Raw genomic sequence first — 12,789 nt, 5'->3', positions numbered from 1 at the left:
TGACAGGTCGCCGATAGACGTTGAGTCCAGTGCCGCAACAAATGTGAACATGACGCGGGTGCACTATCTTTAGGGCCCCCTTGAGTTAAAGTCCCACTAGCGCAGGTTTTTAAGCGTTAATCCACCCATAGATTCTTCCAAAATGAATGGTCGTTACAAAGAAACGTTAACACGCAAGCTCCGCCTCCTGTACGTTTCACTCATTTTGAACCTAGCTAGCCTGCGGCGTACCTTTCGTGTACCGTACGTAACTCGTGCGTTGGGCGTGGCGATACGGCAAACACGTCACGCAGGCGGGCGACCTTCTTGGCCGCCGCGGTGCTCATTAATCATCCTGAAAGACACCTGGCGCCGTCTCCCTCGACTTTACCCACAATGCACCCGTGTCACTTGCTCATGAATATTAATGGAGAAGATGGAATGCTAATTTGTTTGCGGCTGTGTATGTATTTGGTATTTTTGATTTTTGAGGGGGGGGGGGGGATTTGGGAAAAGAGCTCCGTGCTCGCTTTGAGTGGCGCAGCTGTTGCAAATGGCTTTTTTTAATGGACCAATCATTACTTTTGATTTCTACCATTAATTTAATGTGAGCGAGGTAATGGGCAGCTGAATGTGGCGTGCCATCAGTGTGTTTGTGTGTGTGTGTGAGAGTGTTAGTGTGTTTGCGTGAGTGTGTGTGTGCATGTGTGTGTGTGTTTGTGTGTGTGTGCATGTGTGTGTGTGTGTGTTTGTGTGTGTGAGTGAGTGAGTGTGTGTGTGTGTGTGTGTGTGTGTGTGTGTTTGTGTGTGTGAGTGTGTGTGTGTGGATGTGCTAGTGTGTTTGTGTGTCTGTGTGCGTGTGTTTGTGTGTGTAAGTCTGTGTGTGTGTGTGTGCGCGTGCGTGGGTGTGTGTTTGTGTGCGTGTGTGGGTGAGTGTGTGCATGTGCGAGTGTGTGTGTGTGTGTGTGTGTGTGTGTGTGTGTGTGTGTGTGTGCGAGTGTGTGTGTTTCTTTCGGTTAAGTAGTGGATAAAAAGTACTTTTTAAGTTAAGATTAAAGATTTAAAAATACAATCAGTTTTTAACTAATGTGGTATATTAAAATAGTATTATTATTAGTTTCGGGTTGTCTTTATATTGATGATATTTGGACCAAAGCAAATATGATTTTTTTTTCATTCGTTTATCTTTAACATCACTGTCGCGGGGTGCTGTAGCATATGTCGGTTGGGTTGATTTAGGGTGCAAGGCAAACTAGTCTACTCTCATCTGTTAAGTGACAGACGGGCTGCCATTGACGGCGCCTGCTGGCGTTTTGCCTCTCGCTGCTGCTGATTGTGGCGCCGCCGCCGTCGGAGATATGCCACACAAATTAGTCGCGGATCATTTGCTCGCTCCCGGAAAAAGAAAAAAAAATGGAATCCAAAACAATGTCGACCCCCCCAAAAAAGTGGCAGACTGTGACAACACGCGAGATGGCGTCGATTGGGCGCCACTGGAAGGAGCTTATGGATACCATGTCTCCCAGCGGGGGATTTGCGTCTTTTAAATTGAGATGCAAGAGAAAAAAAAAAGAAATGTTTTGCCCGTCCATGGCTGCCAAGGCCATTAACGGCAAATTTTGTCATTTTAACATGATGTCATTAGAATTTTATTGGATGCCCCTCTCCATTAATGAGTTAAAACAACAAATCCGGCACCCCCCGCGACCATAGTGAGGCTAAAGCCGTTCAGAAAATGAACAAATGTATTGATGCTATTGAAACAAGCCATGCAGTAAAAAAATTAAATAAATAGATATACAGAAATAAATCTATTTAGTTTAACTAAATTGAGCTAGTTTAGTTATGGGCTGTATAAGTTTATTGATGGAAAACACTATTGGTTTGCAATTTTTTTTTTTCTGCCGACCAAATTGAAAATGAAATTAAAACCCTTTCATATGATTCTGATTTTGCGATGAGGACATCCCTAAACCAATGGCTAAATTGTCTCAATAGATTCCGGTCCCGGCACCCCACCGTCGCCCGCGCTGCGGCTAGCGTCGGACCCTACGGTGACCCCCGCGGCGACCCCCACGGCTCCCCTCCACACGGACACAAAGGCCCCGGTGCTCCCGGACGCTCCGGAAAGCACCTCGGAAGCGGACCCACGCTCGCCTTCGGACGCGGGAGTGGACGCCGAGCCCGAGGCGGAACCCGGGGAGGAAGAGGAAGAGGAGGAGGAGGAGGAAGAGGCGGAAACGGAAGAGGAGAAAGCGCGTCGGCTGCTGTACTGCTCGCTCTGCAAGGTGGCCGTCAATTCGGCATCGCAGCTGGAGGCGCACAATAGCGGTAATGGAAGCGCTTGACTTTTGGCCCCCCCTTTTTTAGCGTTGTCAATTGAGGACGCCATTTTTTTTAGGTACCAAGCACAAGACCATGCTGGAGGCCCGCAGCGGCGTGGGTTCCATCAAGTCCTTCCCGCGGGCCGGCGTCAAAGGCAAAGGGGCGGTGGCGGCGGCGGCGGCGGCACCGTCGGCGTCCAACGTGGCCACGGGATTGCAGAACAAAACCTTCTACTGCGAGACATGCGACGTGCACGTCAACTCCGAGACGCAGCTCAAGCAGGTCATTTGCCGACGCAAAATCGGGGGCATTCAAACGGGGGATTTGCGTGGGGTGACCGTTAGGAAAAAATCTTATTTGGAGCTTTATCTTTTTTTAGTTCTTTTTTTTTTAACATTAATATTCAATTTTTTTTTCGGTTTGACCAAATATATTTGATTTTTTTTTTTTTGTTAGTTTTTTTTTTGACGTCATGAAAAACAATTTATTTTACAAAATTTTATTTGAAGATATTAATCATGAAAGATCTAAAAATTATTTTTTTAGCGATATTGTAGATTTTTTTTAGTTATATTCTTGTAAAGTATGTTATGTAAATTTATGACACATCTAAAAATTAGTTTTAAAAAGTTTTAGAGATATCGTAGATTTTTTGGGAGTAATATATCAAGAATATGTTAATGAAAATAAGATTTTCGTCATAATCATACTTATTACTTTTAATGTTATGCGAAATCTGCTTTATTACTTTTATCTATATCAATATAAATGTACTAACATCAACAAATTAATTGTCCAGTGATTGTTCGTTGGCTGTTTTTGTTTTATTATAAATTCAACTAAATAGACATTTTGAAATTTTTGTTTAAAATATAAAAATATGTAGACTTTTTTTTCCAATTAATATTATATTTTTATAGTTTAATTTATGTGGTTTCATATTTTTATCGTTCGTTGGCTATTTTTGTTTTATTATAAATTCAATTAAATAGACATTTTGAATTTTTTGTTTAAAATATAAAAATATGTAGGCTTTTTTTCAATTAATATTATATTTTATAGTTTAATTTGTGGTTTCATATTTTTAACTCAGCAAATCACAGCACAATTAATTAATATGAATATACATAAAAGGAAATTGTACAGATTTTCATAAATACATTTTATTTATCTATTAGCATTTTCATTATTTAACAATTTTAAAATGAATTTCAAACTATTTCCTAAGAATATAACACGGTTGTATTAAGATGCACCTATTTTTTGTCATAGTTGATTCGTATCGATAAAAAATGTTCGGCCTTTTAAATGGTCACAATGTATATTTTTAATGTTCGTTTTTTTTTTTTTTTTTAATTTAGCGATTTAACATTGAACGCGCAAAGTGACGAGAAGGCGAGCGGATGTTTGGTGGCTGTCATAATGCGGCGGCTGTGGCTGCCGTTCGTCAGTTGCCATGGCGACGCTCCACTTGCATCATTATCAGACAGCTTGTCAAAAAAAAAAAATGACAAGTCGACGCAACATGAATCTTTGTCCGTCCGTCTTTGGAAATAAGAACATGGCGTTGCCGTGGGAACAAGTCGGCGCGCAAACCTAAACATTTAACGAACGACGACGTGCTCGGGGGCGACGATGACGTGACTTGTCGTGCGTTTTATTTATTTATTATCTTTAAATGAGTCAACTTTTGGAACATTTCTCTTGAACGTGGCAATGAGTTCATTACAATTACAGTATTCCCTCGTTTTTCGCAAAATACTATATTGATGTAACCAGTTTTACTTTGAAAGCGAACGACAAACGCCGGCGTTGACGCTCCCCCGTTTGTCGTTTTCAGCACATCAGCAGTCGCCGTCATAAAGACCGAGCGGCGGGCAAGCCGGCCAAACCCAAGTATACGCCCTACAGCAAAGGAGCCCCCAAACAGACGGTGAGACCACCGCATTTCAACCACGGGTGAATGAATGGTCACCCTTCGGTGCCTTTTGACGGCCATGCGCGTTCCATCCCATCGTCCGTCTCCGCCGATGGCAGATGGTGAATTAACTCGGTTGAAATTCCGCTGTCACCTCGGGGGAATTTTAGAGATTGGACTTCACTGGGCCAAAGTCTTTCTTTGGAAAATAAACCATAAAAGGAGCATAAAACAAAGTTTTAATCCCATCCATCGCTGTTGACCAGTTAGCAAAGGCTGTTTTTGTTTAGGTGGGAGTGGTTAGGGCATCCGCCTCACAGTTCTGGGATAAAGGGATCAAATCCCAGTGGGTTAAGACCCTTCCTGTATGGAGTTTGCATGTTCTACCTGAGCTTGCGTGGCTTTTCTCTGGGTACTACGTTTTCCCCATACATCCCAAAAACATGCATGCTAAATTGGTATGAGTGTGAGCACGATTGGTTGTCTTTTTTTTCTTTCTCCTCGTGCCCTGTGATTGGCTGGCCATCGATTCAGTCATTTCATTAGTAATGAAAAGCTGTTTAGCATGTCCGCCTCGCAGTTCGGAGATCCGGGGTTCAATCCCCGGTGGGTTCAGACCTTCCTGTATAGAGTTTGCATTCCTCCCGGTGCCTGCGTAGGTTTTCTACGGGTACTCCAGTTTCCTCCCACATCTCCAAAATATGCATGCTAGGTTAATTTTATGCTAAATTGCCCCTAGCAATGATTTTTTGGAGTTCCAGACCTTCCTGAGGGGAATCTGCATGTTGTCCCCAGGCTTGCGTGGGTTTTCTCTGGGTAGTCTGGTTTCCTCCCATATCCCCAAAAAGAATCAGACTGCCCATCGTTGACTGGGATAGACTCCAGCGCCCCTAAAGTGGCACGGAAAATGAACGAATGGATAAAAACTCGTCATAGTGTCATTTGTATTCGTTGAATATTTTTTGGGCAATTTTTCAATGGTATTTTTAAGGCGGGGGAGGGGGGGCATTTCCAACATTTAACGGTCTGTACTGGAAATAATCGCATCAATGTCAGCCACGGAAGCGCCGTTCCAAAACATCCGTTTCACGTTGAGCAAAAATAAAAGATTGCGAGAACCCCCCCCCCCGAGGCCAGCTCGCGACCAGTCGCCGGGAAAATGTCTTTTCCCCGCGAGGCGTCATCCGGCAAGTTAACGGCGAGGAGCTTCCTCTTCCTCCTCCGCCCTCGCCGTCCCCCAACAGTGATTGATAAGCCGTGACGTGGCGCCGCTTTTCCATTACGGACACACAAGATTAGGCCGGATAACTTTGCTCACCTTTTCACACTATTAGCTCCCACGGCGTGGGCGCGGCTGAAAAACGACGACGGCGCCGTCGCTTGGCTTTTACCTCACGTCGTCAAATTTGACTCGCTTCAAATTTGACTGGCTTCACGTGGCCATCCAGTCTTTAATTAGGCGTGGTCATTTTGAAAGCTCATTCTTTTGGTTTAAGTTGAAGAAAAGATGAAATTGTCAAGACACAATGTGTTCCCCACCCGAGAGGTTTTTTTCCCCTTTCCACCCTTTTGTTTTCCCTTTTCACATCTCAGGAAACGTATTTCTTGCGCGGTTCCAAAATACTTGACTCTCCTGAATCTGGTTCTCGATGTTGGCTTCAGTAATGAAAACATTTCCATCCAATTTGATCAAGCCTAAATTGAACCCAAAAATACATCATTGTGTTTCAATGAAGTCAAATTTGACTGCAAAATAAATAAGATTAAAGCAGTGAGAGCATATTTTGCCCAAGTAACCACATCCAAAGCCATATTTTCGACCTCCCTGACCTTTGACCTTCTCTTAAATATCACCGACCCTGCCAAATTGAGTTAAATAGGCTTGCCTGCTATCGCAAAATTCCTTTTACCGCGTATCCGTCAGGACCATAAACATATCAATTTTTTAAAGGTCAACTTGCAAGTTTGATCATGATTTGATTTGTTGAACTTTTTTTTAAACTTATTTTGAACGCAAAAAACTGAAAAAACGGCATACAGAACCAAACGGCTCATATACGATATTTCAACGGTTGACCTCTTGACCCCAAAATCTAATCACATCTTCCATTTGATATTTCAAATATATGCTCTAAAGTTTCCCTTTATTCATTCTTGAGTTATAAATAAATGAAAATAGACTAAATTGTATATTTTACTAGCAAAAACACAAACATTTGATTGAACAAGTCTCCAGTGAAAAACGTATTTTCTCGCATATAAGCCGCACCTTACAATTGCCTTAAAATTGTTGGATTGTACAATTTCTCTCGTATAAGACGCCCCCCGTTCACAATTTCCACCTCCATATTCATGGTTTTAAAAGGGAGTACAAATGTGTTACTTTGAAGGGAAAATCTAAAGAAAAATAATCGCACCTGGTATTTCTCAGATACTGTATGAATCAAAAGCACATTATTAGGGTCAATATCATAAGAAAGTTAGTAATTCATACAGTAATGGTTGTTCTCTTACTGCAAAACAGAAAATAACCAACAAATAGTACGTGTCAATTCGCAGTTATCTACTGGTGAAAAAGAGTATAGCAACGCTGTGAGTCTTGTGCGCATATAAGCCTTAGCCTTGATTCAGTCATCTATTTTTTTGTTACAAATACGGCTTATATGCGAGAAAATTCGATATCTCACTCTCAGCTTTGGACGTCCAAACCGTTTGACCTGGGTGGGTTTGCCATCCCTCCCAGGTCAAACGGATTGATAGCGATAGGCTAGCGATGGGCTAGCGATAGACTAGAGATAAACTCATCAACGCCAGCAAAAGAGTTGCCGTGTTGTTCCCATGGTAACATGAATTCTTTGAATTTGAAGTGAAAATTGGGATAGAATAGGTACATTCAAAGACATTCCTCCATTGGTTACAATTGACATTTTGAGTCCAGAAAGGCTCGGAAAACAACAATTTGAATCAATTCCAGGGTTTGCATCGTCGGAAAAGAAACTTTCCACACTTTGCAGCCGTTAAAAATGACATTGTGGTCCATTCAGGTGACAAACCAAAAGGGAAAAGTTGGCCGTCTGGTTGCCTGTTCATCGTCATCAACGTGGCTTTCTGTCTTTTTTTTAATATTTTTTTTTTCATTTTCTGCGGGTAAAAGGTCTCTGGAGTAATGAACGCCATTATTCCAGAATCCATTTCCGGAGTTGCTGGTGGTCTGCGTCGCCTCGACTCTCAGACTAACAATTGATTCAATCGGTCGGGAGCCTTTTTTTCTCATTTGGATATAATTTGGAAAATGACATTAATAATCAGACCGCTACTGCAGAGTCAATCCTTCTTTTTACAAAAAGATGTTGGAACATGTTGGGTTTTGCCACACACAATGTTGGCCATTGATCAGGATTTCCTTGTTTTTGAAAAGACTATTTATTCAAAATTGTCAAGGGCGTTAGTCTTTGATGGGAAACGCACGTCATTAGCGTTTTTTTTTTCTTCTGAAAATGACAAATATTCTTCTCTGCCTCACATGATGTACATAAGAATAGTTTGGAGGCTTTGTTTGAAAGACAAACATGAAATCCCAAAATGCACACACAATTCAACAAAAGATAAAACTGTCATGGAACATCTTTGATAAATAGGAAGTCATGTCTCAAGACAGTAGTGAACAAATATTTTTGTGCATCGTAACATCTACGTGTGATTTTTTGATGTTAAAAACACATCATTCCAAAAAACACACATTATGTTCATTGAAATGTACATTCTACGAGTCAAAAAAATCATGTTAACTCCATGCCTATTGTTATCTTATTCAGGAAAAAAGGATAACAAAAAAGCTGTCTTTGATGTTAACAAAACTGCATGTTATGCTCAACGAAATGTACATTCTATGCGTCAAAAATATCATGGTAACTCCATCCCTATTCTTAGCTTATTCAGGAAAAAAAGGATTACAAAAAAACGTGTCTTTGATGTTTACAAAACTACGTTAGGAATAGTCCAATTATTCCGAAATACATACCTACGTGTTATGTATAGTAACATTCTAAATGTACCTTCTAACACAAAAATGTCATGTTAACACAATTACATTTGTTAATTTATTCCCAAAAAAATGCTAATAGAACAAAACAAAAACCTGTCTTTGATGTTTACAAAACAATATATTAGGAATAGTCAAACATTTACAAAATGATCTTTTATGTTGACAAAAACAGACTTGATGCAGCAATATAAAAAAAGAACAACACGGTAGGAAAGAAAATAAGTGCCGACTAAAAAAAAATGGTCTTTGATGTTCGCGATCTGAAAATAGGCCAAATTTTTCTTTGCTATGATTGACACGAGTTGCCGATGTTGACAAAAACGTTTAAATGAAAAAAACAAGTAAAAGACTGACTTGTTTATCTTGTCATCCATCAGCTCAAGTTGACTTTGGGCGCCGAGCGGCCCCGCCCACCGCTGCCCACCAACCTCCTTCCCGCCCAGCTGATGGCAGCAGCCGCCGTTTTAGGCAACACCTTCCCTCAGCGCCCCGCCCCTAACCCCGCCCTCTTCTCCACGCCACCCCTGCTGCGGCCCGCCCCCGGCCCCCTTAGGACCGCCCATCCGCAAATCCTGTTTGCCCCATACTGACAACCCCCCCCCCATCACCCGATGGAGTGAACTCGGCGACCAGTCTATGCATCCGAGCAATAATGTAACACACTCACACACACACACACACATGTACGAGAACTATGCAGTGTCATGACTTTGGACGCCACTCGGCGGCGCTCACGTTCCTGTTTGCACTTGAACTCCTGTTGACGTGCACGTTCGATGCTAGGTGTTTAATGGCTAGACTACGTGGCGTTCATTTTGTTTTTTCGTATCGGTCTTTCCTGCTTCGAATAAATCGGCCGGATCGAGTTTTGATTGGGAATTTCCATATAAACCTAAAATGAACGTTGGGTAAACTTTGGGGCAAAATTCACAGCAGGTGTTTAATACATAAATACAGTAATCCCTCGATTATTGCGTCTTCATTTATCGTTAATTCTCTACTTAGCGATTTTTTTTCCCGCTATTAATTATTAAGACTCGGCATTGAAGAAAAAAAAAAGGTTATAATAGGGGTGACCCTATTTCCCGTTTTTTCGATTAACGCGGCCATGTCTGGTCTACATTAACCGCGATATTCGAGGGATTACTGTAATCCCATTATAATTTGAAATTTAAAAACAAAATGGCCAAGAAAGAGGAATTTGGTTTAAAATTTTAAATTATAAGTACTATGGAAAAAAATACTTTAGGGTGATACTATTTTCATTCATTTTAAATTCATTCATTTAGTTTTGGTTAACATTGTATTCATTTTTGCGTGTATTTATATTTTAGAAAACATGATAGGAAGCTATAATTAAGGGTTAATCATTAAAATATACGGAAAAAAATCTGAAAATAAAGACAAAATTCTGAGGTTAAAGTAAAAATTCTGAGACTAAAATCTGAATTATGAGCGTCAAAAAATTACAGCAGGTGTTTAATACATGAATAATCATTTCAAAATTGGATGGGATATTTGTAAAAATGCGTCGTATGGAGGAATATTATTTCAAAAGTTCGAGTTAGATGTCTAATTCATTTCAACTGGGAGGGCCTATGAAGTCGGATTGGATTGGACGCCATGACGGCCATTGAGGGTGCTGTAAAAGGACTTTGATTAAAAAGTTTGCTGACGGTCAAACAGAGGTCACCAGTAACGGTTACTTCAGGTTCATCTGGAAATTTCCCCGCTAAAGCCCATTTGGCTGAATTTATTGGGGCAAGTGTGTATGTTGTCTGGAACAGCGACGCTTTGTGTGTTTCGTGTCTTAAGTGTTCAATGTGTTGATTTAAAATGCATATAATAAAAGAGTCCTACTTTGTTAAAGACTGCCTCGTCTCAGGGCAATAGTGAGATCGGGCATTGTGATTGGACGCACTCCCGAGGCGACAAACAATAGAATTAGCGTTAGCATGCTAACAGAAAGTCAGTCCAATGAGACTTAGGAAACTTAAGGAACATTAGTTATCGGCGCATAGACTTCATTTTTAAGTAAATTTAAAACGATAACATACATTTTAAGTGTTACTTTTTTGATGAAATTATTGATATATTTTTTTCTCAAAATGGTGAATAAGCTGTCGGTTCGTTTATTTGCAAATCTGACCAGACATGATCATAAACCGCGCGCATGTCCCTGAATACCAGAAATATGAGATTTGAAAGAAAATAATTTTCTGGGAAGAAGCAACAAAATGCCTCAAAATGGCCTTCAAACTCCCCATTTTGGTCCTTGCCAAACATTCCAAAAGCTTCCGTGACAAAATCGATTAACGATCAAAGGAAATGACCTATAATTCCCCCCGTTTTGCGTTATGTCATAAAACGGTTTGCTGACACAAAAGGAGCCATTGATCTTTTTCAAAATCCCATTCTTTGTGGGTTGCGTGTTTATTGAAATATGGAAATGTTTTTGCCGGCTGGCCACGAGCATTTGTAAGCAGAGCATCGTGGTTTCGCAGCCCAGGGCCCAAAAATAGCTCACGAGTCAAAAGTTGAGCGTGCAAACACACAAAGTGCATGTATGTACAGTGTACACGCACAAGACGACAAGACGTGTCAGCCCACGCTTGGATAAACGCACGGATTTCCCCAATTGAGATTTGTCGCCCCCTCTTGGTCGCTTTTGTCATCGACGTCCTTCAGTGTAGAAAATCCTGTTGATTTTGACTTTTTCCAAAATATCATACAAAGATAACCCAAGTAAACATTCATTTCTTCATTCATTTTCTGAACCACTTTATCCTCACCAGGGTCGCGGGGGGTGCTGGAGGCTATCCCAGCCGACTTCGGAATCCAATCAGCCTACCACGCATGTTTTTGGAATGTGAGAGGAAACAGGAGTACCTTGAGAAAACCTACGCAGGCCCGGGAAGAACATCCAAACTCCACACAGGTGGACTGACCTGAATTCGAACCCAGGACCCCAGAGCTGCGAGGCCGACGTGCTCACCACTCAAGGCGCCAAGTAAGTATAAAAATCGCATTTTAAATGATATGTTCATTTTTTTACTCTTTTTCTGAGTAATTTATATATTTTTTTCCAAACAGCCAAATGAAAAAAAAAAAAAAAACTCCACACTGTTGGAACCCACCTGGGATCGAACCCTCGATCTCAGAACTGTGAGACCAACGCACTAACCACTTCTATACCGGGCTGCCTGTGTGTAGTTTTTGTATGTTCTCCGTAGGCTTGCGTGGCCTTTCCCCGGGTAATCTGTTTCCCTCTTACATCCCCAAAACATGCATGCTAGGCTAGGCTAATTGTATCCCAAATTGGCACTAAGCATGAATGCTAAATAAGCGGAAGAGTGGTTAGCACGTCGGCCTCACAGTTCTGGGGGTGTGGGTTCGATCCCAGGTGTGTGGAGTTTGCATGTTCCCTCCAGGCTTGTGTGGGTGTCCTCCGGGTACTCCGATTTCCCAAAAACATGCATGCTAAGCTATCTGGCTACCAGTCTAGATTGCCCCTAGCTATGCTTGGTTGCCCTTTGTCTCCTTGTACCCTGCAATTGGCTGGCAACCTACTCAGGGTGTTGTCCCCGCCTACTGCCCGTAGTTGACAAGGATAGGCTCCAGCACCCCCTGCGACCCTGTCCGGAATTAGCGGTGTTGAAAAGGAATGCAATTACTGTTTTCATGGCATTTTATTATTTAATTCCAGAATTGTGTTCAATTTGGACCCTGAATCTAAGTTTTAGTCCTTGTTTTGAACCTTTTAGTGTCCTTAATATTCCTGTAAATTTGTAGTCCTGGTGCAAATGAACGTTGACGTTAACGTGGTCCATTGACGAAGAAGCGTCTGACGGCTAACCACAAGAAAAGAAAACATCTGGAAGTTCTCGGCCGCGCACGTCATCGGCGCGCGCGTTGGCTCCGACGCGTTTTTCGCGGCACGAAGCCGCGGAAGCGCTAACGCAAAATGACGTCCAATGAAAAATTCGGGGCCTGATTTTGCTGCGCCTTCGACGCGAGCAGATGCTCTCTGTCTGCCGGATGTTCTTTGAAAAAGCGGACGAGCGCTCGCATCTGGCCTTTTCCAACGTGAGATTCACGGACGAGGAGAGACGTCCAACTCATTTGGACTGGGAGGGGCTAGCAGCTATTGAACGAAACATGCTCATTCCCATTTTTTTTAAACTGGAAATTTTCCATTTTTATTGGCCAAGTGGTTAGCGCGTTGGTCGAGTGGATAGTGCGTTGTTCGAGTGGATAGTGCGTTGTGGACTTGCAGTTCTGGGGTCGAGAGTTCGATCCCAAGTAGGTTCTCACTGTGTGGAGTTTGCATGTTCTCCCCGGGCTTGCGTAGGTTTTCTCCAGGTATACTTGGGTTCCTCCCACATGCCAAAAACATGCATGCTAGGCTAGGCTAGCTGGTAAAGCGCTTTGGACTTGCAGTTCTAGGGTCGAGAGATTGATCCTAGGTGGGTCCTCCCTGTGTGGAGTTAGCATGTTCGGTGTGGCTTTTATCTGGGTATTT

At 42.0% G+C, this 12,789-nt stretch overlaps 1 protein-coding gene across 1 annotated transcript in view; it reads left to right on the top strand.

The window, feature by feature from the left end:
- Nucleotides 1–10,136, top strand: part of znf385d (zinc finger protein 385D) — a 47,482-nt gene extending 37,346 nt beyond the window's left edge. The window contains exons 5-8 of the mRNA XM_077598240.1: nt 1,978–2,310; nt 2,381–2,586; nt 4,145–4,237; nt 8,645–10,136. Of these exons, the coding sequence (XP_077454366.1) occupies nt 1,978–2,310; nt 2,381–2,586; nt 4,145–4,237; nt 8,645–8,857 (845 nt within the window). The 3' untranslated portion in view covers nt 8,858–10,136. The remainder of the gene's footprint in view (nt 1–1,977; nt 2,311–2,380; nt 2,587–4,144; nt 4,238–8,644) is intronic.
- The last annotated feature ends 2,653 nt before the right edge of the window (nt 10,137–12,789 follow it).

This window comes from Stigmatopora argus, chromosome 4 (assembly GCF_051989625.1).
Source record: "Stigmatopora argus isolate UIUO_Sarg chromosome 4, RoL_Sarg_1.0, whole genome shotgun sequence".
In the NCBI taxonomy this organism is placed as follows: Eukaryota; Metazoa; Chordata; class Actinopteri; order Syngnathiformes; family Syngnathidae; genus Stigmatopora; species Stigmatopora argus.
The sequence above is the reverse complement of the archived record's forward strand: the minus strand, read 5'-3'. Positions and strand labels throughout refer to the sequence as shown.